The 27,279-nt window shown below is 45.4% G+C and overlaps 1 protein-coding gene across 1 annotated transcript in view; it reads left to right on the top strand.

Annotated features, from left to right (window-relative positions):
• The window catches only part of nxn (nucleoredoxin), a 229,436-nt gene extending 210,138 nt beyond the window's left edge, over positions 1–19,298 (top strand). Inside the window, exon 8 of the mRNA XM_078548175.1 lies at positions 18,564–19,298. Within this exon, the coding sequence (XP_078404301.1) occupies positions 18,564–18,746 (183 nt within the window). The 3' untranslated portion in view covers positions 18,747–19,298. The remainder of the gene's footprint in view (positions 1–18,563) is intronic.
• The last annotated feature ends 7,981 nt before the right edge of the window (positions 19,299–27,279 follow it).

The following is a 27,279-nucleotide window of genomic DNA, read 5'->3' as shown; positions in this document are numbered from 1 at the left end:
AATAGCAGTTGACAATGGTCGTTCACACTTATCTCTGTCCCAACGCGGGCTCAAATATTCTCCTTTGTTCAATATGGCACTTGGAGGTCAACAGGCTAGAGATTTCATATTCCTCAAATGCTGGTCCATCTTTACACAGTGAGGCATTTAAACTTCACAAGTAGCTGTGAAGTCCCCTTATTCAGGTCCATGTTTAACTAAGCATTGGCCACAGAATTGAATACTGTCCACAGTTTAAATGTCCATAGTTACAGGTTAAATTGCAGCCATCTTAACAGAGTTTGTGGCCACTTCCACAAATAATGATCTTAAAGGCAATATACAAATGGAAGTTGTTGTTAACACCTCAATGGTTTTAACCTTTAAGCATCTGTCGTGCCCAGTACAAACACCAGGATATTGGCTAATAAAGACTACCACACAAAAATAATCAATGGCCCCCTTTAAAGCAGAAGTAGATGCTAAGCAAAAAGGTGTGACCATTTGGGTCATTGAATTTATTCAGGGTTGAGTTAGATTTTTGATTGACAAGGAAGTCGGGGGTTATGGGGGCCAGACAGAAAAGTGGGGTTAAGGCCACAATCAGATCAGCCATGATCTTATTGAATGGTGAGCGGGCTCCAGGCGCCGAATGGCCTACTCCTGCCCCTATTTCTTATGATCTTAGAATCTCTGTCAAAGAGGTTGAATTTTAAAAATGTCTTAAAGGAAAAGAGGGAGATGAAAATGGAGAGGGATTTAGGGAATGATAGAGTTTGGGGCCAAGCGGCTGAAAGGACAGTGGCCAATGGCGGGGTGAGGTGGGAGGTGGGGAGATGCCCAAGGAGCATGGACCCAGATGAATTAGGGAATTTTAGAAATGGGGGTGAATAGAGAGGTGAGGAAAAGGTGACACTATGAAAAGACCTAAACATTTTTAATTTTAAGTCCCAGAGCCATTGTAAGTATACAATTCTGGATGTGATGTATGAGTGAGACTTGGTGGAGAGGATTCTAGCAGACGGGTTTTGCAGGAGTTGAGGACGATGGAGGATGGCGGACTGTAGGTTGGCCTGGAGAAAATTGGGTATAGTCAAGTCTGGATGACAAAAGCAAGTGTGAGGATTTCAGTAGCAGATAGGTTAAGGCAGGAGGTGAAAGTGGGAGATGATGCAGACTTTGAGAACAGGCATCCTTCTGTGAGAGATGATATAGGCCCAGGAACTCAGCTTGGGGTCAAACTCTGTGTTTCAGCCTGAGACAGTGTTAAGTATATCGAGTTTGAGATGAAACATTAGCTTCAGTCTTCCCAATGTTTGTCTGGAGCAAATGATGACTCATTCAGGACTCCTGTCAGACAAAGAGATCCTAGTCTCAGTAGAGGTGCCAAGAATTGATATGGAGAGTGGTTTAAAACGCAGATGGATGCTTATTTGAAATGTAAGGATGGCAAAGAATTTGTAGAATGGGTGGGAAGTTGGGGTTAAAAGGAAACAGCTAACAGAATTAGAGCAAGCAAATGGTCTACTCTTGCTTACACCTAGTGTTTGAGAACTGGAACTAACATTAGGGTGGCAACACCACATGTTGGTTAGACACCCTTTGCTACCATGGCTCACACATGAAGGATAGCTACTTGATGGAGTCAAGGTGTCTGGTACGGGTGGAACTAAAATCCAGTATAAATAGATACCTCCAGGAAGGAAGGAGAGATTTGGTGATTGCAGTGCTGGTCTAGCAACCCATAGGGTGAGAATTCAAATCCCACCTTGGGCAAAATATGAAATGGAATTCAATCATTTGTGAGGTTACATCAGAATTAAATGACTGTGAGAACTGATGGATAATCATTAAAACAAAACCCAACTGGTTTGACAATGTCCATTCGGGGATCCCTATTGTGGCTGGACCATATGTGACTCCAGTCTGCACTAGTTGGTTGCCCTTTGCCAAGAAGGGACGGGCTATAAATGCCCACATCTCACCGGGTTCAGACGCATACCTTAAAACATAAAAAAAGAGAGAAGGAATTCTTTTGGCTCGGTTATGGTTTCATTCTAAATTATGGTTGACGCCAGAGGATGTCTCAGCAGTGTGATCATTTCAGCACTCTGGTGCGAATCTTCCTTTTTGTGAAGGGGCAAAGAAAGAGTTTAGGTTTCCTAACTGGCCACCTCAGCCTGCAGTCGTCATGCCAGGTGCCTGGTGGGTACAGCAGTAATGTCAGGGTTTAGTGATTTCCATTTTTATATCTAATAAGTGTTTTATTTCAGTACAGAGTAGTCGGTACATCTGGTAATGGTGATGTTTGCCAGACACGTGTCTGTTTTTTTTCTTTCTCTTTCCCTGCAGCATATACAGATCCTAAAAGGTTCCAGCATTGCTGTAATTGGAAGCATTCCCCTAACATGAGAACATGTTTAGTATTAACTAGAAACAGATCTCTGTGCTGACCGTCAGGCTCAACTCATGACAGAAGGGCAGAAGCTAATATTTCCCTCTTCTTAAACACAGGTGGCCATTTGGGTAAAGGGCATTACCCTCCTTCCCCTTTCTACTGGGGGGAAATGGCCCTTTAATTTCCTATATGTTAAGGACCAGCCAGGTAGCTTCACACTGCTGCACACAGTTTGGCGGTAATTGCTGCCATGTGTACTAAGTTAGAATGGAACACATTCCCACTGGAAAACTACCTTTATTTCAGTGGAGTTGCTCTCCCGCTTATCTCTGAATCAGATGGTAATGAGCGGCGAGAGTAAATAGAAACTGAGGGTCACTGAGGAGCATGGAGAAGACAGGGGGGCAGTATTTGAGATTTTTCTTTGTGTATGAATATGCTAAGAATGGATGAAATGGGTTTCCTCATCTGTGATCATTTTGTGGATGTGCCACGCCACCATTTTATGTTCTTCATATCCGGCTACCCCTGGTTGCAGTTTAATCTTGAACACTTGGGAAACCTCCGTAGTTAGAACAGTATTGAGCAAGTGTTAAGCTTGCTGCAACATTGGGTTGAATCTTACCTATGTCGGGCGGGCTGGACGGGGGCGGGTGGGGAGCCAGTCGCCACCCACGATCGGCTGCGCGCCGCCATTTTACGTGGGTGGGCCAATTAAGATCCGCCCAGTGTAATGCGCAGCACGGAGCTGCCTCAGGGAGATTAAGCTGATAGTAAACCTTTTCTAATAAAGGAGGAAAAAAATTATTTAAACATGTCCCATCATGTGACAGTGTCACATGAGCTGGGACATGTTTGTGAATTTTGCAAAATTTAATTAAGTATTTTATAAAACCTTCAGGAAACCTCATCCCGCCTGTGGATGAGGTTTCCTGAAAAGCGCGAAGGCCGCTTGGGCTCTTCGCCTGCCCGCCGACCTTAAGGTTGGACAGGCAGGGTTGCTAATAACTTTAATTGGTTTTTTTAATGGCCTTAATAGGCCGTTGACAGTTCGGCTGCGCACCCGCCAAACGAAATACCTAAATGACGCACGCCCGACGTCATCGCGTGTCATTTTACGCATCGGCGTGCCGGGCCCACCCCCGCACACCGACAGAAGTATTCTGCCCATTGGCTCCCCTGGGTCCATCACCTCCGCTAGTACCATCAACATGTCACCACGTTTGGCTTACTTCATAATCAGCAGAGGAAGTAAGCTCTCATTGATAATTCTACAGGGGATGGTTGGTATGAGTGAAGACCAGGCATATGGGAAACGGGAATGGTTTACACTGAAGTTGCTGACTGGAAGAACACCTGTCAAAGTTCATGACGCTTTGTTAGTTGCATTTTAGTCCTTGAGAAGGGAATGGCGAGACTCTCAGTTCCAAATGGAACTTGGGAGGGAGGGCGGGGGTAAACATTGACTGTTTCCCAAAATGGCCAATAAATACATTCCCTGAATGTAGAAGCCTCATCACATTCAGGCTGACTGAGACTGGGATGATCAATTATTTTTCTTGGAGTTCCAGATATTTAAGGGACATCCCCCCCAATAACTTTCTCGCTTAGGTTTTCCTTTTTAAGTAGAAGCAAAATCTGAATCATTGCTCAATTGTATGTTCTTGTTCATTTGAGATCTTGAATCGAGAAATAGCAAGATAAGATCTAGTTGCCCGTTGAGCTCCTGTTTTAAAATTGGAATATTTCTTCCTCATTGGGCTTCATTGAACATGCACAGCATGACCACCATTGAATTCCAACAATTCCTTCCCTAATGGATGTTTGAGTTCCATCCCTGGGCATTTTTATTAATGTTGAATGTAAAAATGGGCATTCTGTAAGGCAGCAGGAAGATATGGGTCACTGGGGAGCACCCATGCCTCTGATCCAGAGGGTTGTGAGTTTGAGACCCACTCCAGAGACTTGAGCACAAAATGTGGGTTGGCCATTCCAGTGCGGTGCTGAGGTACTGCATTACCAGAGGTGCTGTCTTTTTGGATGAGACAGGTGCGCGTAAAAGATCCTGTTTCCCCAAACAGAAGAGCAGTTGTCCTGAGCCAATATTGATCCCTAAATCAGCGTTACTCGAAAAAAAAACACAGATTATCTGGTTATTATCACATTGCTGTTTGTGGGATCTTGCTGTGCACATTTTGACAACTGCGTTTCCCACATTGCAGCAGTTCAAAAGTACTTCATAGCCACTTTGGGATGCCCTGATGTTGTGAAAGTGTTTCTTTTTCCTTGCGCTGTGGTCTGCCAGGTACCTGTCACAAGAGTTAATGTTACTGTTTTTAAGATTTATGTTCGAAGTGTTCAAACCGATATTACCTGAGCCATGCTGTGTATTGAAGGAAACAGTGCGCTGACTGACGATTAACAGTTCTGCCCGCGCTCTGACCTTTCTGCTCGGCTCTGCCATTCCCGCCCAAGGTCACCGCGTGTAAAATGGACGTGCGCCTGGTTTCAGCGAGCTCCCAAACCATCGCCGACATTGGCCTTCGGAGATTTGGTGTGTTGAAACCTGATGGGTGACCATCCTGCGTGTCCTGTGGTTTGTTCATAATCTGGGCAGCGCCTCAGCCGCCTGAGCCCTCCCCCGCTGCCCCAATCCCCCAGTGTACCCCGCTGAATGAGGGGGCAAGCTGGGGGAAAAGGCCAAGGTTTCTACGTAGTTGTAGTGTTAGAGTATCTGCCTTGCGGTCTAAGTGGACCTAAGGTTCAGTCCCAGCTGGACTGTAAGATTCTGCATTGGATGAGCTCTTGTTTGTAGGCAGCTGCTGGGCTGAGGTACATGGTAACGCTGAATTGTTTCATTTGATTGGAGATGGGAAGTCGACAGACAAGAAACATTGTTTGAATCTTATCAGTTATCCCAAAACACGCATCAACTGATCAAAGATGGCATCTCTGACAGTGCAGCACTCCCTCAGGATTGCACCGCAGTCCGATTGTGCACTCGAGTCTCTGGAGTGGGATTTGGAACTCCCAAGCTTCAGACTTGGAGGTGAGAGTGCTAATGTAAGAAAAGGCAAAGGTGAGGACAGGCCATTCGGCTGATCAAAACTCATCCTTCTACTACCCTAGTAACAGTTAATCAGAGTCAACTCGCCTGGTTTGAGTTGAGCAAAAGCTTGGCAGTTAACTGGTCACCCATCAGGTTTCAACACACCAAACCTCCGAAGTTCAATGTCGGCGATGGTTTGGGAGCTCGCTGAAACCAGGCGCACGTCCATTTTACACGAGGTGGCCTTGGGCGGAGCGGCAGAGCCAAGGAGACACCTCTACCAATCAGAGTCCACTTGCCAACCAATCAGCACCCCCTTCTCATACAGTATAAATTGCTGCTCCCTTTGAGATTTGGTATCCTTGCGAATCTGTCCTGATGCGTGCAAGATGAAAAGTTTTGACAGCATGTCTCCTTTTTTTTCGCAAAAGTCTTGAAGCTGTTCAGCTTTTAGAGATAATTGGTTTTATAAACTGCTCTACAGGGCGAAAGTGGTCAGTCTGCTGCCGGACACTAGCTAAGGGGACAACTCATCCAAGTCTTAAACCTGTTTTTCAAGTGACTTTTGTCTGGCGTTGAAGGAATTAACAGATCCTACATTCTCCGTGTGAAGTCTGGTGTGACTCCGCAAACAGGTTGTGTGGTCATTGACGCAGCCAAGTTGACATTTCACTCAGCCCGAAAATGTTTCTACACTGCAGGCTTTCTAGAACTTTCCAGCCACACTGATTCCACAGTGGCTAAGTCAGGGAAGCCAGTTCCATGGGCCTTTCAATTCTTGTATGCGGCCTGTGTACTCCCAGCGAGGTTTACAAACTCCAGATAGCTGAAGAATTATTGCCTGACTCTGTCCGATAAAACATGGTAGATTTAATTTATGTCCAAGCTGCCGTTTGTGTAACTACTCAATGTCATCTAATAAACAATGAGAAACCATCAGTGTTTTAGCCACACTTTAAACTTGCCCTTTGTAAGTAGAGGGTTTTAGTACGTTCAGAATAGCCAGCGCTTGGAAATCCAAGTTCTGAGGGAAGAGGGCTCAGAGCATTTCAGAAACTTCCTGGAGTTCCTGAGTTGCATTATGACCTTCTTGAATCGTGGCCATAAGCTTTTAAAATCCTCGTCCAGCTGCTTTTAATTTTAATTCTGTTGAGCTTGTAGTGGTTGGAACTGTATGGTTTTGGGTGCGTGGAGGAGTCAGTGTTTGCCAAGTGCCATAGTGCAAGATTAGACTGCCCGTTGTGATCCTGGGACATCTGATGACAACATGCGAGGCTCCCGCTAGGCTATTTGCCTGTGGAATAAGAGACAGCCAGTGGATTATAAACCAGCAGTGTGGGTAACATCATGAGGGCACAGCTTGGCAAGATTTATCACCAAGACACGGGAGACAAAGAAAGCAATTGCATTTATATAGTGCCTTTCACAACCTCAGGGCACGCCAAAACATTTTGCAGCCAATGAAGTACTTTCGAAGCATGCTCACTGCTGTGATGTAATGAAATGCAGCAGCCAATTTGCACACAGCAAGATCCCACATATGGTATTGTATCAATGACCACAATTTTTTTTATTTGTGTTGATTAAGAGATAAATGTCAGCTGGGACAGGGGAACAACTCTGCTCCCTTGCGCACAGCAAGATCCCACAAACTGCAATGTAATAATGACCAGATTATCTGTTTTAGTGATGTTTTGACTGGGGTCATAAATGTTGGCCATGACAGCAAGGAGAGCTCCCCACACCTTCGAAGTAGTATCAATGGATCCTTTACATCCACTGGAGAGGACAGGTGGGGCATCGGTTTAATGTCTCATTTGAACAACAGTACCTCAGACAGTACAGCACTCCTGCAGTCTTGGCACTGGAGTGTTGGCCTAGATTTTATGCTCAAGTCTCTGGAGTGGGGCTTGAACCCATGACCTTACACACGAATTAGGGGCAAGAGTAGGCCATTCAGTTCCTCATGTCTGCTCCGCCATTGATAAGATCATGGCTGATCTGAATGTGGCCTCAACTCCACATCCCTGTCTGCCTCCCATAACCCTTGACTCCCTTGTCAATCAAAAATCTGGCGAACTCTGCCTTGAATATATTCAATGACTCAGCCTCCACTGCTCTTTGAGGAGGCGAATTCCAGAGGCTAATGAGCCTTCTGGCTCCAGGAGCAAGAGTGGTTCATAGCGAGTCAGGGCTGACACCCGAGGTTAGTTGAAATCTCGAACCATTATCTTCTCTAACAACACAGACCACAGGTTGAACCTGTCACCTTCCTGGTTTGCTTTTGTACACGACTTGCGGTGCACCCCCCATGGGGGCATCAGACGCGCCTTAAACATGCTTCCTTTATAAGAGAGTGTTTCAAAGAATGACTTCATTTGTAGCAAGGGAGTGCACTCAACAACTTGGGCTGAACTGAACTTTGGAAGCTGCTTTGGGTCTGGCACCTGACGTGAAGTTAACATGCGCGGCAGTTCTGGTGAGTGTCTGAAGAGGCTTTTCGCAGTCCCTCGATCTACTCCCTCGGGGTCCCCTGCTCCAGTTTCATTAGGTTTGTCTGACACTAGCCAGGTTGACATGTCCTTAACTCGCAGGCTGTTGTAAACACGGGGAACAAAGAGCAGGGGAGGAAATGAGCAGGAAGTATGATGCGTACAATAAGTGACAGCCATTGCAGGCCATGCTGCGTTACACACACCCTGAGCCACTGCTAATTGGTGATTGTTAGCATCCAACTTCTGCTGTAGTTGGAAAAGTCATGCTCTGATTTTTATGTGGTATTGCTGCTTTGCTCTTCCTGCTGGTGTGCATTACCAAAGCAGCGGTAAATTAATACCTTGCCTGAGTTCCTCTGGGCACCTGGCCTTGAAAATGAGATTGCTTTCCTTTATGTGAACTGCTCTTGTCAAGATGATCGATGACTCTCTTAGCAGAACATTTTTTTTCTCTAGTTTTCGACCCAGTGATGGAATCAGTTGGGTCAGATATATACATATATTTTAAAAAATCAGTCTTAATTGTAGGCCCTTTCTCTTTAACTATTCGGACACACTGCGGGCTGGCCTTCCTCGTTAAACTTGAGGTCAACTCTGCTGCCTACTTCCTTCCTCGCACCCAGTCCTGTTCACCTATCACCCCCTGTGCTTGCTGACCTCGACTGTTTCCAAGTTAAGAATGCCTCAGTTTTAAAATCTTACTATTTTTTTCAAACTCCTCCATGGCTTTGCCCCTCCCTGTCTCTGTAATCTCTTGCAACCCCTCACCCATCGGAGATATCTGCACTCCTCTGCTTCTGCTTTCCTGAGCCCTTCCCCCACCCCCATTTTTATCACCACCAATGGCTATGACGTTAACTGCCCAGGCCCCAAGTTCTGCAACTCCCTCCCCACCCCTTTCTGCCCTCTACCTCTTTCTGTTCCTTTAAGACATTCCTTAAAGCCTACCACATTGATCAAGCTTTTGACCATCTGTCCTTATGTGACTTGTTGTCTAACTTTGCTTCATAGCACTCCTGTGAAGCCCCTTGGAACTTTTTATTATGCTGTACTTAGAGAATGCATGATGAATCACAGAACTTTAACCAGCACAAAATGAGGCCATTCAGCCCATCGAGTCTGCACTGGCTCTCCAAGTGAGCATTATGACCTAGTGCCATTGCCCTGCCTTTTCCCCGTACACCTGCACATTGTTTCTATTAAAATAATCATCTAATGTCCTCTTGAATACCTCGATTGAACCTGCCTCCGCCACACTTCCAGGCAGTGCATTCCAGACCTGAACCACTTGTTGTGTGAAAAAGTTTTTTCTCAGATCACGTTTGCTTCTTTTGCAAATCACTTTAAATCTGTGCCCTCTCGTTCTTGATCCTTTTATGAGTAGGAATAGCTTCTCCCTATCTACTCTGTCCAGCCCCCTCATGATTTTGAACATCTCTATCAAATCTCCTCTTAGTCTTCTTCTCTCCAAGGACAACAGTCCCAACCTCTCCAATCTATCCTCATCACTGAAGTTTCTCACCCCTGGAACCATTCTTGGCAATCTCTTCTGCACTCTGTCCGATTTATTCACATTCTTCCTATGATGTGGCACCCAGAACTGTACACAGTACTCCAGCTGAGATCTAATGAGTATCTTATATAAATGCAGCATAACCTCCCTGCGCTCTATGCCCCTATTAATAAAGCCCAGAATACTATATGCTTTATTAACTGCTCTCACCACTGTCCTGCCACCTTCAATGATCTATGCACATATACACCCAGGTCTTTCTGCTCCTGCACCCCCTTCAAAATTTCAACCCTTATTTTGTATTATCTCTCCATGTTCTTCCTCCTACCAAAATGCATCAACTCACACTTCGCCGCATTGAACTTCATCTGCCACCTATCTGCCCACTCTGCCAACTTGTCTATGTCCTCTTAAAGTTCCACACTGTCCTTCTCACAGTTCACAACATTCCCAAGCTTCATATCATCTGCAAACTTTGAAATTGTCCCCTGCGCATCAAGATCTAGATCACTAATATATATCAGAAAAAGCAAGAGTCCCAATACTGACCCCGGGGAACTCCACTACAAACCTTTCTCCAGCCTGAAAAAATATCCATTGACCATTACTCTCTGCTTCCTATTTTTCAGCCAATTTTGTATCCATGTTGCTACTGTCCCTTTTATTCCATGAGCAATAACTTTTCTCACAAGTCTGTTGTGTGGCACTGTATCAAATGCCTTTTGAAAGTCCATGTACACCACATCAACAGCATTACCCTCATCGACCTTTTCTGTTACCTCTTCAAAAATCTCCAGTGAGTTAGTTAAGCACCATTTCCCCTTTATCCTAAATCCATGCTGGCTCTTCCTTATCAAGCCATATTTTTCCATGTTGTTACGTTGTTGTTTCCATATTGCCTTGGTGACTAACCTTAACTTCATCTTCAGAAGTCTAGTCTGTATTCACGCATGTACTGCCTGTACATTGCAGACTCCATCTTTGTGCCGTCTAGAAGAGATCCCTTCGAAACAGGTGCGAGGGGACATGAGGAGGCCATTCAGCCCCTCGGGGATGGTCAGCCATTAAGTTTGCTCATGGCTGATCTTCACCCCCAACTCCATTTTCCTGCCTTTGCTCCATATCCCTTGATAGCCATGCCTAACTAATATCTATCAATGTCAGTCTTTAAACCTTCAATTGTCCCCCAGTATCCACAGTTTTTGGGATATAGGATACAGCTGTTGAAATTGGGAAAGATGTTGATTTGAGACTTAGGAACAAAGTGATTCATGGATTGTAGACCCTTTGAAATGCAAATGTGGTTTGCTTCTAAGAGTGAGATGCATTAAAATATGTCACAGAATGAATCATAGAATGGTTACAGCATAGGAGGCCATTCAGCCCATCGTATCTGCACTGGCTCTCTGAAGGAGCAATTCACCTAGTGCCACTCACCGCCTTCTCTCTGTAGCCCTGCACATTCTTCCTTTTCAGATAATGATCCAATTCCCTCTTGAACGCCTCGATTGAACCTGCCTCCACCACATTCTCAGGTAGCGCATTCTAGATCCCAACCACTTGCTGTGTGAAAAAGTTTCTCCTCATGTCTCCATTGCTTCTTTTGCCAATTATTGCTGAAAAAATAGACTTTTTTGTCTAAGCTTTTCATCTTGCACTCAAGATAATTTGCAAGAATACCAAATGTAAAGGGAACAACAATTTATACTATATGAGAAGAGAGTGCTGATTGGGTGGCAAGTAGATTCTGATTGGTGGAGGCTTGCATTGAGAATGCACCAGTTGAAGGTGACTGACAGTTAACTGCCAAGCATTATTTGAAAATTTAAACCAGGCAGCTTAACTTTGGTCATGGCATTGCCCTGAGGAATGAACCAGCGAATGACTGTCACTTATTTTCTTTAGCTGAAACAGGAGCAAGGTGCTTGCAAAACTCAAAACACAGTTTCCAACATTCGATGTGATTCCGCGATTGGACAACATTTGCTAAATAATCCTTAGTGTGCTGAGAATTACACTGACAACCAATTTAAGATTGTCAGTTGGGCTTGCAGTGTGGTGCATTTGTGTGTACTGGAAGCTACATATATTAATACACAGGGCAGACAGAAAGAACATGTACACACCTTGCACCTGTTTCAGCATCCTGGGGGTTACCATTGACCAGAAACGGAACTGACTAGCCATATACTGTGACTACAAGAGCAGGTCAGAGGCTAGGAATCCTGCAGCGAGTAACTCAGCTCCTGACTTTTCAAAGCCCATCTACAAGGAACAAGTCAGGAGTGTGATGAAATACTCTCCACTTGCTTGGATGAGTGCAGCTCCAACAACACTGAGGAAGTTTGACACCATCCATGACAAAGCAGTCCGCTTGATTGGCATCCCATCCACAAACATTCACTCCCTCCACCACCCATGCACAGTGGCAGCGTAGTGGTATTGTCACTGGGCTAGTATTTCAGAGACCCAGGGCAATGCTCTGGGGACCCGGGTTCGAATCCTGCCACAGCAGATGGTAGAATTTGAATTAATAAAAATCTGGAATTAAAAGTCTAATTATGACCATGAAACCATTGCCAATTGTCGTAAAAACCCATCCGGTTTACTAATGTCCTTCAGGGAAGGAAATCTGCCATCCTTCCATGTGACTCTAGACTCACAGCAATGTAGTTGACTCTTAAAAATGCCCTCTGAACGAGGGCAATTAGGGATGGAAAATAAATGCTGGCCTAGCCAGCGAAGTCCACATGGACGAATTTTAAAAAGGTGCACTGCAGGAACTCACCAAGGCTCCTTAGACAGCACCTTCCAAACCCATGACCACTACCACATAGGACACCACCCCTCCAAACCACATGCTATCCTGACTTGGAAATATATTGCCGTTCCTTCACTGTTGCTGGGAACCCCCTCCCTAACACCATATGGACTGCAGCAGTTCAAGAAGGCAGCTCACCACCACCTTCTCAAGTACAATAAATGCTGGCCTAGCCTGCGACACCCACGTCCCATGAATGAAATAAAGGAAAATCACTTAAAACCGGCTGTATTGGGCAGGACATGTCATTCGCATGCCTGACACCAGACTTCTGAAGAAACCCAGTCACGACAGGAGACTCCCAGGAGGACAGCGGAAACACTTTAGGGATGTCCTCAAAGCCTCCCTGGATCTACCCACTGATTCATGAGGGTTCTTGGCTTGTGACTGACCAAAATGGAGAAACCTTCATTGGGAAGGCAGCGAACGCATCAAGAGACTTTATTGGGAATGTGCAGATATGAAGTGGAGGTGTTGGGGGGAGCACAGAAACCTTCAAACAACCCATCTCCCAAATCTTCTAGCACCACCTACCGCACATCTGGCAGAGCCTGCTGATCGCACAATGGACTTATCGAACTGGAGTCATCCTCAATCCCAGGGGACTGCCTGAGAAGGAGGTACCGAGGGAGTGCTCCACTGCCAGAGCTGCTTTCCTTCAGATGTGATGTGAAACCGAGGCCCCATCTACCACCTCAGATGAATGGAAAAGGTCCAGAGAAGCAGGGATCTAACCCCGTGTCCTGGCCAAGATTTATCCCTCAATCAACATCGCGAAAGAAAACAGATGATCTGGTTATTATCACAACACTGTGGGATCTTTTTAAAAATTGGCTGCTGCATTCCCTACATTGCAACAGTGACTACGTTCCAAAAGTACATCACTAGCTGTAAAGTCAGGGGGGAGATGGTGGTGTAGTGATGATGTCACTGGACCAGAGGCCCAGGCTAATGTTCAGGGGACATGGGTTCAAATCCCACCATGGCAGCTGGTGGAATTTAAATTCAACTAATAGATCTGCAGCTGAAAGCTAGTCTCAGTAACGGTGACTGTGAAACCATCATCGATTGTTGTAAAAACCTATCTGGTTCACTAATGTCCTTTAGGGAAGGAAATCTGCTGTCCTTACCTGGTCTGGCCTACATGTGACTCCCGACCCACAGCGATGTGGTTGACCCTCAACTGCCCGCTGAAATGGCCTAGCAAGCCACTCAGTTCAGGGGCAACTAGGGATGGGCAACAAATGCTGGCCTTGCTAGTGACACCCACATCCCGTGAAAGAATAAAGAAGTGCTTTGGGACATCCTGAGGTCAGAAGAGGTGCTAGAGAATTCCGTGTCTTTTTTTCATTTTCTTTATAACCGACTGAGTCTACACTTTTGTAAAGGAACCTTTGAAATGGTTTGCTCTTCCATGATTCTATTGGCCAGGGACACAGATCAATTCAATTCAAATCACAATTCAAGTGTGAATGCAGCAAGTGTGACTCTGTGACAGATCCTCAATCAACAGCTTAGCGCACTCAAGATGCAGCCAGGCTTCAGCAGGAGACAGCTGAGATGAGGTGGAGTTTATATGAGAACGAAGATCACACTGTAGTTAAAGGGTGATGTGTTTTCTCATCCAAGTGTAACCTCGGACACTTGCGAAACCTGTTAAAGTAAACAGGTGTCACAGAGCACACTGTGCTAGAGAACGGTGGGATGCGGAGGCTTGTGACCTTAATTCCTGACAAAAGGGGATGCTTCCCGGTCTTGGGTTCTGTTGCTGATACTTGTCTTTTACTACCTTGGTTGCACTGTGGCAGAGAAGCATTGAGTAGTGGCCGAGGGACAGCGTTTGGTGAATTTTTATGGCATCTCCAAAAGAGATTCTTAGATTGGAGTCGGGCTGAGGTTACGATAAAGAAAAATCAACTTGCATTTACATAGCACCTTTCATGACCTCAGGGCATCCCAAAGTGCTTCACAGCCAATGGCGTATTTTTGAAATGTAATCATTGAAGTAGGAAATGCATCAGCCAATTTGTGCACAGCAAGCTCCCACCACAGCAATGTGATCATGGCCAGATATGTGCTTTAATGATTCTGATTGGGGGATAAATATTGGCTTGGACATTAGGGATAACTCATACGAACATATGATTTAGGAGGGGTAAGCCCCTCGAGCTTGCTCCGCCATTCAATAAGAGCATGGCTGATCTGATCGTGGACCCAACTCCATATTTGCACCTGACCCCAATAACATTTTGCTCTCTTGTTAGTCAAGAATCTATCTACCTCTGCATTAAAGATATTCAATGACCCTCCTTCACCACTCTCTGGGGAAGAGTGCTCCAAAATATTTAAGACCCTCTGAGAGAAAAGCTCCCCTACTCTTCTTCTTAAATAGTGGCATTGGATTTTTTTAAATTTTCACTTAAAAGGGCTGATGGGGCCTCAATTTAACATCTCATCTAAAAGACAGCATCTTTGACTGTGCAGCACTCCTTTAGCACCACACCAAAATGTCACCTACATTTGAACCTGAATTGGTATATGAACTAATCAGATTTAAACACATAATCAGGGATTCCCAGACTTTCTGATGGAGCACTGGCTGAACTATGGAGTTACCTGAGTTCAATAGTGTCCAGACTTGGACACTCTCTGGCAGCCATCGCTAGGTAGCAACGGCAATAGGAATTAGAATTGAGTCTACCTTCCCCACACCTCCTGAGCCATTGCAAAACAAAGGCCTAGAATTCCCTCTCTAAATCTCTTCCCTCTCTACCTCTCTCTTCTCCTTTAAGATGCTACTCAAAACCAGATGATTGGTCACCTGTCCCAATGGCTCCTTCTCTGGCTCAATGTGAACTTTTGTTTGATAATGGCTTCTGCAAAGCGCCTTGGGATGTTTTACTATGTTAAAGGTGCTATATAAATGTTTAAAGTTGTTTTTGTTAAAATCACCTTTGCCAGTGATTAGTCCAAGAGCAACTAGACTGAGCAACAAACATGGCAACTCCCTGGTCCATGCTGCATAGTGAAAATTCAGACCTCGGAGGGGCCTGTTTCTGTTATTTTGTCATTCGTTCTTGATTCCAATTACAGCTCAGTTGGGATAAACCAGCAAGGGAGGCTGGCATTTATCTAGTTTCACCACATCTCTCCAAGCACTTCATATAAAACATATTACTCTGAAGCACAGTAACTGCTACATAGGGAAATGTGAGAGCAGCCATCGTACACACGGTGAGACAATGAATAATTAGTCTGCCTTTGGGTGGTGTTTTTGAGGGTGAAATATTGATTTGAGCTCTGGGAGGACTCTCTGCTCCTCTTCAAATAGCACCATGGGGTTAACATCCTTCTGAATCACTGGAGGGGGAGACAGGATAATGTAGCTCTCTTTCAGTGCTGCACTGGAATGCCAACCTACATTGTGTCCAAGTCCTGCAGGCAGGGGAGGGGTGGACTTTTCTCTGATATGGGCCTTGGAGTCAAAAGAAGCTGGTCATCAGTGAACTGATCAAGTTCCAATCATCTCGGTTTTATAAGTGATATTTGACTTGGAGATTTGATAAAGATATTCAAGGTCATGAGGGGTCTGGACAGAGCAGATAGAGAGAAACTGTTCCTATTGACGGAAGGATAGCGAACCAGAGCACACAGATTTAAGGTAATTGGCAAATAGTCATTTGGTAGCACAGAACTTGAGTATCGCTGAAAGAAATAGACTTTTTTGTCGAAGCTTTTCGTCTTGCACTCATCAGGACATTTCACAAGATGTTGATAGGGGGGGATTCAGGGATGGTGATCCCCACTTCTGACCTTATGATGGAGGGATGGTCATTGATAAAGCAGCTGAAGATGGTTGGGCTGAGGACACTACCCTGAGGAACTCCTGCAGTGATGTCCTGGAACTGAGATGATTGACCTTCAATGACCACAACCCTCTTCCTTTATGCTAGGTATGACTCCAACCAGCGGAGAGTTTTCCCCCTGATTCCCATTGACTCCAGTTTTGCTAGGACTCCTTGATGCCACACTCGGTCAAATGCAGCCTTGATGTCAAGGGCAGTCACTCTCACCTCACCAATTAGCACCTCGATGCTGGGCTTGTAGGCTTGGGAGAGGACGTTGCTGTTGGACTGCCTTCTGGCCAACGGATTTGAAGCATCTTGCAAAGACACCACTGGGGGTACTTCACCAATGCTTCAGGTGCCTTCTGCAAGTTATCCAAAGCTCTGAAGCATATAGGAGTGCAGGGATCACTGCTGTCTCAGGTTTGAGATACTGATCCTCAAATACTATGTACAAATCCCTCAGTACCATGCTTGCAGTGTCAGTCTAGATTTTTAAAATGCTAGTTAGGCCACAGCTGGAGTACTGTGTGCAGTTCTGGTCGCCACACTATAGGAAGGATGTGATTGATCTGGAGAGGGTGCAGAGGAGATCCACCAGGATGTTGCCTGGGCTGGAGCATTTCAGCTATGAAGAGAGGCTGGATAGGCTGGGGTTGTTTTCCTTAGAGCAGAGAAGATTGAGGGGGAACCTGTTAGAGGTATGCAAAATTATGAGGGGCATAGATAGGGTGGTTAGGAAGAAGCTTTTCCCCTTAGCGGAGGTGTCAATAACCAGGGGGCATAGATTTAAGGTAAGGGGCAGGAGGTTTAGAGGGGATTTGAGGAAACATTTTTTCACCCAGAGGGTGGTTGGAATCTGGAACTCACTGCCCAAGGGGGTGGTAGAGGCTGGAACCCTCACAACATTTAAGAAGTATTTAGATGAGCACTTGAAACGCCATAGCATACAGGGCTACGGGGCAAGAGCTGGAAAATGGGATTAGAATAGATAGGAGCTTGATGGCCAGCATGGACACGATGGGCCGAATGGCCTGTTTCTGTGCTGTATAACTCTATGACTCTATTTTTGTGCTCAAGTTTCTGCGGTGAGTCTTGAACCCACAACCTCCTGACTCAGAGACAAGAGTGCAAAACACTGAGCTGAAGGTAGGAATGGCGCTGTTGGACATGTAGTCTCAGGTTGCCTGCTGACTGTGTCTCTCTCTCTCTCTCTCTCTCCCTCCCTCTTTTCCCTGCCCTTTTTCTCCTGAAGTTCAACTCGAGCCTCTCACAGGACGATTAATGATTGCAAATGTTATTGCTGCAGCTTTATTGAGTAAATAATCTGATGTTGATTACTGGGAAATGTTCCATTCAATATATATAATAGCAAAGAATTAGGAAATGAGTCCGAGGTTATTTTACATTGCACAAGTGAACTGAGATATGAATCAGAATGTTGTAGCTTTCTGCCAATAAAAGTATTCAGCCTTAAACTTTCTCATATGTAGACATTTATTTTCCACTCTGGACTGATTCCTGAACCCGTACAGTTCAAACTGCGAACCCTGTCCCGCTGGTGCCCTTCACCCAGGTATTGGGGGCTGCGTACAAGTTGTACAGATTAACCTGCCCTTGGACTTTTCACTAGGGATGGGGCATCTGCCTTGTGCTAAGCACATGAGACAGCCAGCACCATCCCTTTGTCTCCACCCTTCCCCACCCAAGACTGATGCCTGGAATTGTGACTATTCTGTACAGGGAGCTTGCGTTCTCTCCCAGTGCTGCAGCACACTGGAGCTTCTGAGTTCCATGAAAGGATTTCTTATTCTTTCCCACTTTGCCAATGACTCACTGGTCTGACTTATGCCAGAGCCACTGGGGCCTTTGCTGCCTTAACCAAGTAGGTACATGGACTAGTTATCAGAACACAGGTCGTGCCCTCGCTTCACATCAGGGTTTGCCCCTTTCCAGCAGTTGTTACCAGAAAGCAACGAGGAGAGGAAAGATGACCTTATTTCCCTGCACACTGGTTGAATTCAGTATAGATTAGGGAAAATCCTGGTCCCTAGCCCCTTCCTGATCTGTACAGATGTAGTCTTTTATTCAGATATCTGCACTCCTCTAATTCTGGCCTCTTGAGCATCCCAGTTTTAAGTTTTCCGCCCTTGGTGGCCGTGCCTTCAGCTCCCAGGCCTTAAGGTCTGCAATCTCTTCCCTAAACCTTCTCTACCTCCCTCTCCTGCTTCAAGGCATTCTTTAAAAGCGACCTCTTTGACATCATGCCTCCCCCTAGCGCTGGGAGTCAAATTTTGTTTGATAACAGCAGTGTCTTGGGACATTTTATTACATTGACGATACTATGCAAATGCAAGTTCTTAGCAGAATTTTCAAACTCAATCTAATTCCTAATCTGGACCCCACAGAGCCGGCTTGATCCTTGTCGCCCCAGCCATTTGATGATCTCTTTGTTTGTTGCAGGATGACATGACAGAATCGCTACGGGATTTCACAAACCTCCCAGAGTCTGCTCCACTACTCACCATTCTGGACATGTCGCAGAGAGCAAAGTACGTGAAGGATGTCGAGGAAATCACACCAGCGATTGTGGAAGAGTTTGTGAAGGCATTCTTGAAAGAAAAGCTAAAACCAGAGCCCATCTGAAGATGCAAAAAGAAAAGAATATTTAATTCTCTTTGCTGATTTCCATTCAAACTTCTATTTAAACAAAAAAAAAAGGTTTTAAAAAAAAGTCTTTCTAACTATTGAATTTCTATTCGTTCTAACATTACAGTCATAAGCACATGTTTGGAGGAGACTGCTGGTGTCTCTTGCCTCTGCTTTAGCTGGCCATGTAGGATGACCCTGTTGCGATGAATCCAATTGGTAGCTTGACTTTTGTTCCGCTAAAAGTTCCAGCAGACCATTGATGTCTCTGACAAGCCAACTAAATTCTGCTTGGGCCTAGTCCCTTCCAGCTGAGGGTCTTTCGTTTCTGAAGCCAACAAACTGATACTGGGCTGCTTTTGATGATGCTGATAATTCCAAGGGCGGCTGTTAGAACCCTCGCAACGCACTATGTTCATGTACTTCTAAAGAGTTTCCCATTGACTTTATACCACACCCTTTTTATATCCTTTTTATGTAATCTGGTCCTGTTACAATGTTTTAAATTATTGCAAGTCTAATAAACATGGCAGCAGTTCGCATTGAAAACAGCTCTGTTTTATTTTCCGCTCTTTGACTGTCAGCAAGCAAAACGGCTTCCACAGAAGTAGTTTACTTCAATTTGTTGAGACATCATTCAAGTAACTTCTGAGTGCAGATACTACATGATTTGAAAAGGCTGTAGTGAACTATTGCTGATCTTGGGCTAATGTGACTGAAGACTTTGCCTTCCGAAAACCATTTTCCTTATTAAGCTCCTCTGATCCTGGAACATGCTCTTGGCAAAGAGCTTTTCTCTTTGAAAGTTTATCTGTTGCGTGTTTTGAAATTTTTTTCCTCTGGTTTTTCCCTCCCCTTGTTTCTCTGTATTTTTTTCCCCTTTGTGTGTGTGTGATTTTCCTTCAGTGCCTCTTGCTCTCTACTTTTCTTTCTCTTTTTTCTATCACATTCTCCCTCTCTCTCTTGCTCAGTGTAGATTCTCCCAGTCACTTTCTCTCAGTGTCCACTTGTCTTTTTCCTTTTTCTGTCGCTCTCACTCTTTCACTTGGTGTGTTTGTGTGTGTCTCTCTCTCTCTTTCAGTTTCTCTCTCTCAGTCCCTTTCTCTGTTTTTCTTGGATTTCAGTCTCGGTATCTCACTGGGGGCATGTGTGTCTCTCTTTCACTCTCTCTCAGTCTCTTCCAGTCTCTCTCTCTCTTACTCTTATCTCTACCTCTTTCTTTCAGGATCTCTATCTATTTTGCAGAGTCACTTTTTAACCTCTTTGCTCAGTCTCTCTCTGTCTCTTCCTTTCCCTCCACTTGCCTTTTCTCTTTTTTTAATCCCTTGCTCACTCATTGTCCCTTTCTCTCGAGATGGATCTGCGCCTCTCTCATATTCAATCTGTCTCTTTTTCCCCAAGTCTGTTTCTCTCTGTGTCTCTTTCTCCGTGGTGTGTCAGTCTCTCCCTTTCTCTCCACCACTCTCGATCTCTTGTTGTCTCAGTCACTTATTTTTTTTCTCTCAGTCTCCCACTCTATTGGGGTCACTTTCACTCTGTTTCTCTATTGATATCTCTTTCACTCAGTCTCTCAGTGTCTCTTTCACTTGGTCTCTCTCTCTCCCTCCCTCCCTCCCTCTCTTTCTTTCCCTCCATTTGCTTTAATTACAGTTTGTGGAGACTGAGCCACCCTTTTCCATTTATTTTGTAAAATAGCTGGTCTTCCTGTGACCCATTGGCACTGTGCACACACAGGGCTAATGGCAGAGATACTTTGACCTGCGTGAGTAGCTGCACAATGAAGCCTCTGTGGAGTTAACAGGGAAAGGTCATGCTCAAGGGCAGCGTGACAGAGTGGCACAGTACCATGACGCCATTATGAAACCAGAAAAAAAAATCCTGTCAGTCAGGAAGACCCAGTGAAGAAACAGGTCACCCTCAACACCGGTTCACTGGTGAAAAGCACACATCCAGCAGGTTTATACAAAGGGTTGTAGAAATGGGAATTCGCTCCCACAAAAAGCAGTAGATTCTCACGCATTTAACCATGTAAAATCTGAGATCGCCAGATTTTTGCTAAATATGGAGCCAAGGTGGCTGGAATTACAACACAGATCAGCCATAATCTCATTGAATGGTTGTGGAGGGGCTGAATGGCCCACCCCCTGTTTCAATGTGTATCAGTGAATAATTAGCAAAATAATGTGTGGCCACTGAATTCTCTTTATGTGTGTGTGCTGGCAGGGGTAGAGTGAATGCCCATCCGCACAGTCTCATTACAGGATCAACCACTTGGTAAGTTTTTTAATCATGAAGCTGGACAATAGATGCCCACTTTAATATTAACACTGCTCTTGTGAAGCCTTCACTTATGTTTGTGGGAGGGGGGGGGATGTTTTGGGGAAGGGTGTGGTCCCATCCCTGGGACATTGAAGCTGCTTTGGCCGTCACCAGGTGTGAACTGGGCAACTCCTTATCCTAACCGTTAGGTGTTGGCCAACTGTTTATCTGTGGCGAGGAAAGGGAACCCAGGACCGCACCCCCTCCCGTGGCCAGGCAGTTGGCTTTTGTGCTGGGCGGGATTGGGGTGGTGCTTGCAAACTCAACTTTCACCTTCCCCGCGCCCCCCCAAGCCCAAACCAATTATGACAACCACAGCCAAGGGATCTGACAGGGAATTCCGTAGAAGTTACTTTACTCAGAGTGTGTTTAGAGCGTGGAACCTGCTTTCACAAGAAGTAATTCAGGCGACTAGCGTTTAAGGGTGGCAGTGCGATAAGTGCACAAAGGGAAAGAAAGGGTTAAAATAGTTTTAGTTGAAGTAGGGTGGGGGAAGGCTCACGTGGAGCATGGATTTGGCGGGCCAAATGGCCTGTTTCTGTGCTGTAATTATTGCATAATTATGTAACTCCCACCTTAGCGGAAATCAGCTGATTTAACACGGAGAGGAAATTCAACCCAAGAATATCCTCACCTCTGACGACAGGTCGTCGACCTGAAACATCAACTCTGTTTCTCTCTCCACAGATGCCGCCAGACCTGCTGAGTATTTTCAGCATTTTTTTGTTTCTATTTCAAACACCCTCATCTCAATTGAGCCCTGGGCACTGAATCCATTCATTACCTGAACAGTGGAGACTACCAGGTGGTTTAAGTTAATGTTGCTTTGTCAAAATCACCATTCTGTGTCTTGATTTCCACACACAGGAAACAGACGTTTCTCTTCCTCGACTATATTACCTTTTTAGCTCTGATTTTACATTACAGTCGCTGTTTAGACAGGACAAATAAAATAAATACTGTGCTGTTAATACATGGGAGAATGTCTGTCTTTGTGATCTAATTCCCAATCTGGATCACTCTGCCTTTAATGCATAGAGCAGCAATATATGGACAAACCAATTCCAGAGTGAATTCTTTACCTTAAACATGTGCCATCTGACTTGCTTTACAGAATAATTCAGCCAAGATTTGCCGGGGATGTGGCTTTCAATTATAACCCAAGTATTGTGGAACATACAATGTATTTATTTTAACAGGAGGAGTTAATGTTGGAATTGCATTCCTAACTCTGGGTAGGTGAGGTATCAGATAGCTATTGTGCGTGTTCCACTGTATCTTGGGAGGCAAATAAATGATCACATTTGGTGATTCTGCACTGACTGAAATTCAATTTTAACATTGCTTGTACCTCAGAGTCAATGATGAGAGTACATTTACAGAGAAAGTAAAGCTTTTCAAAAAAACACTGATTGCCTTTAAATGACATTTCAAGGCCTCTAAACAATGCTATTGTGGAGAACTGCAACATTATAGTGTTCTCCCCCTCAGTCCTTCACAGTGCCACCTCAATAAGTATTGTACAGTGAGATAGGGTTAATTAATAACCCTGTAATAAAGGAACTTCTGGGGAAGACAGATCATAATATGATGAAATTTTACATGAGTTTGAGTGTGATTTAGTTAAGTCTGAACGCTGGGTCTTTAATCTGAACATAGGTATGAGCAGAGATTTGACCAAGGTAAATTACATTTAAGATATGACGGTAGGTAGGTGATGACAAACATTTGAAGAATTCATTCATAATTCTTAATGATTATGCATTCCCTTAAGGCACAAAAGCCACATGGAAAATGTGGTTCAGCTGTGACTAGCGAGGGAAGTTAACGGTTGTATTAGATTAAAGGAAGAGGTTTATAATGTTGCCTAAAAAGTCGAGTAAACCTGAGGATTGGGAGCATTTTAAAATTCCACAAAGGATAACCAAGAAATTGATAATGGAAAAGAAAACAGGATCTGAGAGTAAACTAGCTAGAGACATAAAAACAGATCATAAAAGCTTCTGTAGGTACATAAAACGGAAGAGATTAGCAAGTGTGAACATGGGTACCTTAGAAGCAGAAACAGGGGAAATCATAAAGTGAACTAAAGAAATGACAGAGGCATTAAACAAATACCACGTGTCTGTCTACATAGTAAAAAACTTAAAAATCATTCCGGAAGTAATGGGGAACTAAGGGTTCAGTGAAAATGAGGAACTGTGGAGCCTTAGAGAGGTTTAGGGAGGGAATTCTAGAGCTGAATCCCTAGATAGCTGAAGGCACAGCCGCCATTGACTGGATGAAAGAAGTGGGGGGATATGAGTCAGAGTTGGAGGAGCGCAGAAATCTCGGAAGGCTGTAGGACTGGAAGGGGTTATGGAGAGGGGAGGTGAGTGGCCATGGAGGGAGTTGAACACAATGCTGCGAATTTCAAAACTAAGGCATTTTAAAACTTCTTCAAAACGAAAAAAAGTTTCAGAGGGTCAATGGCAGGAATGTAACAATAAAATAAACAAAGGCGGGCGGGAGTTTAGAGGTTGGAGGTGGGCCTGTCAAACAGTGAGCTTTCTCTTGTGTATATAGACATGAGTTATGGTCGGGGCTAAGAATAAAGAAGTGAGGCCCATGTTAATGAGGAACTGCCATATACAAGCCAAGCCTGAAATAAATTAGTAATACTCTGTATGAAATATGGAAATAAGTCGGCAGTGACAATATTTCAAATTAAAATGGATGGATTAATAGAAGAGAGTAACTATTCCAGATTTGTTTTGCTGAAGTCTGCTGCAAGATTATTGTATGTTGTTCTTTGTAAATGTCAGAAAGGGCATCGTAAAGCCAGGGACTTTGCCACTCGCTCCAACTACTAATATTTTTAGCACAGTAGTCTGTTCCTAAAGTCAGTGTGGAGCACAGTGGGCAGGACAGCTCCACCCAAGCCAGCTGTAGGATCCAGCCAATCCTAAGCATTCAGTGCATGGTTACAGCACAGGAAGATCTCCCCTCCTTTTCAGTTTGCAACTGCGACATTCCAATATCTTTTTGGGCCTTGCAGGAAGGTACAGAGTTTGATCTATGGCCAGAATTTTATGCTCCCCCTCCATCCCCTTTGCGAGATCTGAGGCCGGGGTGGGGGGTGGGGTGGGGAGGGGTGGGGGGGGGGGGGGGGGGGTGGTGCGTGTGAAATTGCATGGATGGGATTCCCACTGGTATCCGCCCCCTCGATTTTACAATGGGGCAGGAAGGGCCGTCAGACAGGAGACACGCCCTTGGCCCAATTAGGGCCTTTTATGGCCACTTAAGGGCCTTTTCCCGACCAGCACCAATTTTTAGGCTGGCGGCCCAACGACAGATCAGTCAGTGGGGGACACCTGAAATTGAACAAAGTTCGACCTTGGGTGGGAAGTGGTGCAGGGGGAGGGGTTGGGGGGGGAGCCTCCATTAGAACACCCCTTCTGGCTGGGAATGACCTCCCCTTAGGGGCCTGGTGACCTCCGGGCCTCCTTTTCCCACCCTTTCCCTCTCACCCCCACGACCTATCTCCCGAGACCTCGATCACTCCCCTCGCAGCACCCAGGCCTTCCCTACACCCCTTGACCCCCACCCCACCCCTTGACCCCTGCCACCTACCTTTCCCCCGGTTCCCAGCACTTAGTTCCAGGCAGCTGGCTGCAGTGCCTCTCCCAACCACTGCAGCGCTGTTCCTGGAATGACTGGAGAGCTGCTAGCCAATCTGCCTGGCCGGCAGCTTTCCAAGGAGGGTCAGGCTTCTGCCAATCGACACTCCTTAGAGCATGAAATGGCAGGGGGACTGCTGGAGTCAGTGAGGATGTGTTCCCGCCCACCCTTCGGATGGCGGGAGCCGAGCCCCCGCCATCCTGAAAATTTTGACCTATGTCACATTTGGAGGTTGGTGATTCCAGCCAGTGCGTTGCAACTGGCCTCAACATGCCTGGCTGTTTGAAGTTCGGAAAACAACAACCACTTCTCTTGATATAGCACCTATCTGCTTTGCTTCACAAGAAGGGTAGCAAACAAAATGTGACACCGAGTCAAATAAAGAGATATTAGGACAGATAGTCGAAAGCTGAGTCAAAGAGGTTGGCCTGGATTTAGTGCTGGTGGCAGGGGTTCCAAGCAGGGGTTGGGGATGGTGGGGTGCAAAGCCCATTCCAGCAGTTGGTGGGATCTGGGTCGCCATCTTGTCAACAGCTGCCACTGGGGCCACCTGCCCCCCAAGAGCTGCTGGCCAATCAGGGGGCCGGGAGCTCAGTAGCACCACAAGGAGTGGTCACCACTGCCAGGGCTGCACCTGAAAGCAGAAGGCACATTAATGGGTGTGCATCCTCAAAGCAAGGTCCGTGGATTCTGGGGGTGCCCCAGCTAGTCAGGCAGGCCCTGGCAAGGGGACAGTGGGTCTGGTGAGGACTGACAGCGCCACAGCCATGGGGGTCACCATTGCACAGCAACAGGCCTATCCATGAGCCAAAGAGGCCCCTCCTCCAGAGCCTGACAGGAGGCTACCATGGCTCATCTGGCAATCTCCCCATGCAGCAGATTGCACCCCCCCCCCCCCCCAACCCCCACCACCCTGGTAAAGTGCAAGTGGAGGCTGGAAGGGACCCTTGATTGGCCACTTAAGTGGCTCAATTGGGCTACAGGCAGGAAGGGCATCTGCCATCTCTTCCACTGCTGGCAGAGTGGCACGGCAGCCGGAAGACAACAAGCAATGCCACCCTCTCCCTTCCTGCCTCCCAATCCGTCCTCAAAGGGCTGGTAAAATTCAGCCCATTGGTTTTAAGAAGCATTTTAAAGGAGGAGAGAGAGGCTGGGAATTTGTTTAGGGAAGGAGTTCCAGACCTTAGCGCCTAAAAGGCAGTAAAGTCAACTGAGCTTCCTCCTCCTGGAGACTGAGGAGTTACGACTTCCAGAAAATGTTGTTAGATGAAGAACTCCCGGATGGTTAGTAAACCATAAACCTTGCAAGAAATTACGTGTAAAAGGGCCAGAGGAATTCCTAACCCATTAAACCTTCAATCAAAGAAACTACTGCCCAAATCTAGGGAATTATTAGGTAGCTTATTTGGTTTACGTTAACCAGTCCAAATTCTATTCTTTCTCCAGGTTGTATCCTTGATTATTTGATAAATGCTGATTTTACAACAGGGCTGGGCGAAGAGGTGGGCCCCAAGCCTACCTCAGCCGGAACACTTGGCATTATTCTGAACCGTGCGCTAGCCATCTAGGCAACTGAGCTAACTGGTGCCCTCCCCTGCCTAGATACATTGACCTTTGTATAACCAGCCTCCATTCAGCAAACCAGGTCACCATTCAGTGAATGAGTCAATAATTTTTGTTGCTCAATTTCAAATTAAGCCAGACAGTAAAATCATTTCTTGGTTAACTTATTAGAAACTGATGTCCAAGATTGACATTAAGGCATCAAGACTAGTTTGTGGTTAGAGTCATTGTACACATGACAAATTAATTGCTTTGAATAACTAGTCTACCTAGAACTGCTTATTGTTGATAAGGTTCACAGTTTTTGCAATGACTCCTGGATATTGGTTGGCATAAAGTTAATTGATTCCCTTCCCTATTGGAGATTGCCGGTAGCTTTTCTGGTTTGTGGGAGTAAAAAGACTTGCATTTATATAGCACCTCTCAATACCTCAATGCAAAGCACTTGATAGCCAATGAAGTCTTTTTTGAAGTGTGACCACACTTGCACACAGAAAGCTCCCCAGCCAGCAATGTGATAAGGACCAGATAATCTGCTTTTGTAATAATGTTTGAGGGATAAATATTAACAAGGACACAGTGGAGAACTCCCCTCCTCCTCTTCAAAGTCGTGCCATGGGATCGTTTTACATCCACCTGAGAGAACAGTTTAACATCTCATTTGAAAGACGGCAGTGCAGCATACCCTCAGTACTACACAGGAGTGTTGGCCTAGATTTTTGTACTCAAGCCTTTGGAGTGCAACCAACTGAGTGTGACACAAAAATGGTGGATTTCTGCCCCTGGATATGGTATTTATATCCCTGCAGAATGATCTATCTCTCCGATCTAAACTCACAACTCATGAATAGCTATTATTTGGTCTAGAGCCAGTTCACTTCTCCTACTACTCTCAGAGAAATTCCTCTTGCAAAGGAGTGACACACTTAAACTATTATCTGCAACTGACTGGACATCTGAATGTTTATTCAGATCTATCAGATCTTCT

The sequence above is a fragment of the Cetorhinus maximus genome, chromosome 9 (genome assembly GCF_964194155.1).
Source record: "Cetorhinus maximus chromosome 9, sCetMax3.hap1.1, whole genome shotgun sequence".
Taxonomy (NCBI): domain Eukaryota; kingdom Metazoa; phylum Chordata; class Chondrichthyes; order Lamniformes; family Cetorhinidae; genus Cetorhinus; species Cetorhinus maximus.
The sequence above is the reverse complement of the archived record's forward strand: the minus strand, read 5'-3'. Positions and strand labels throughout refer to the sequence as shown.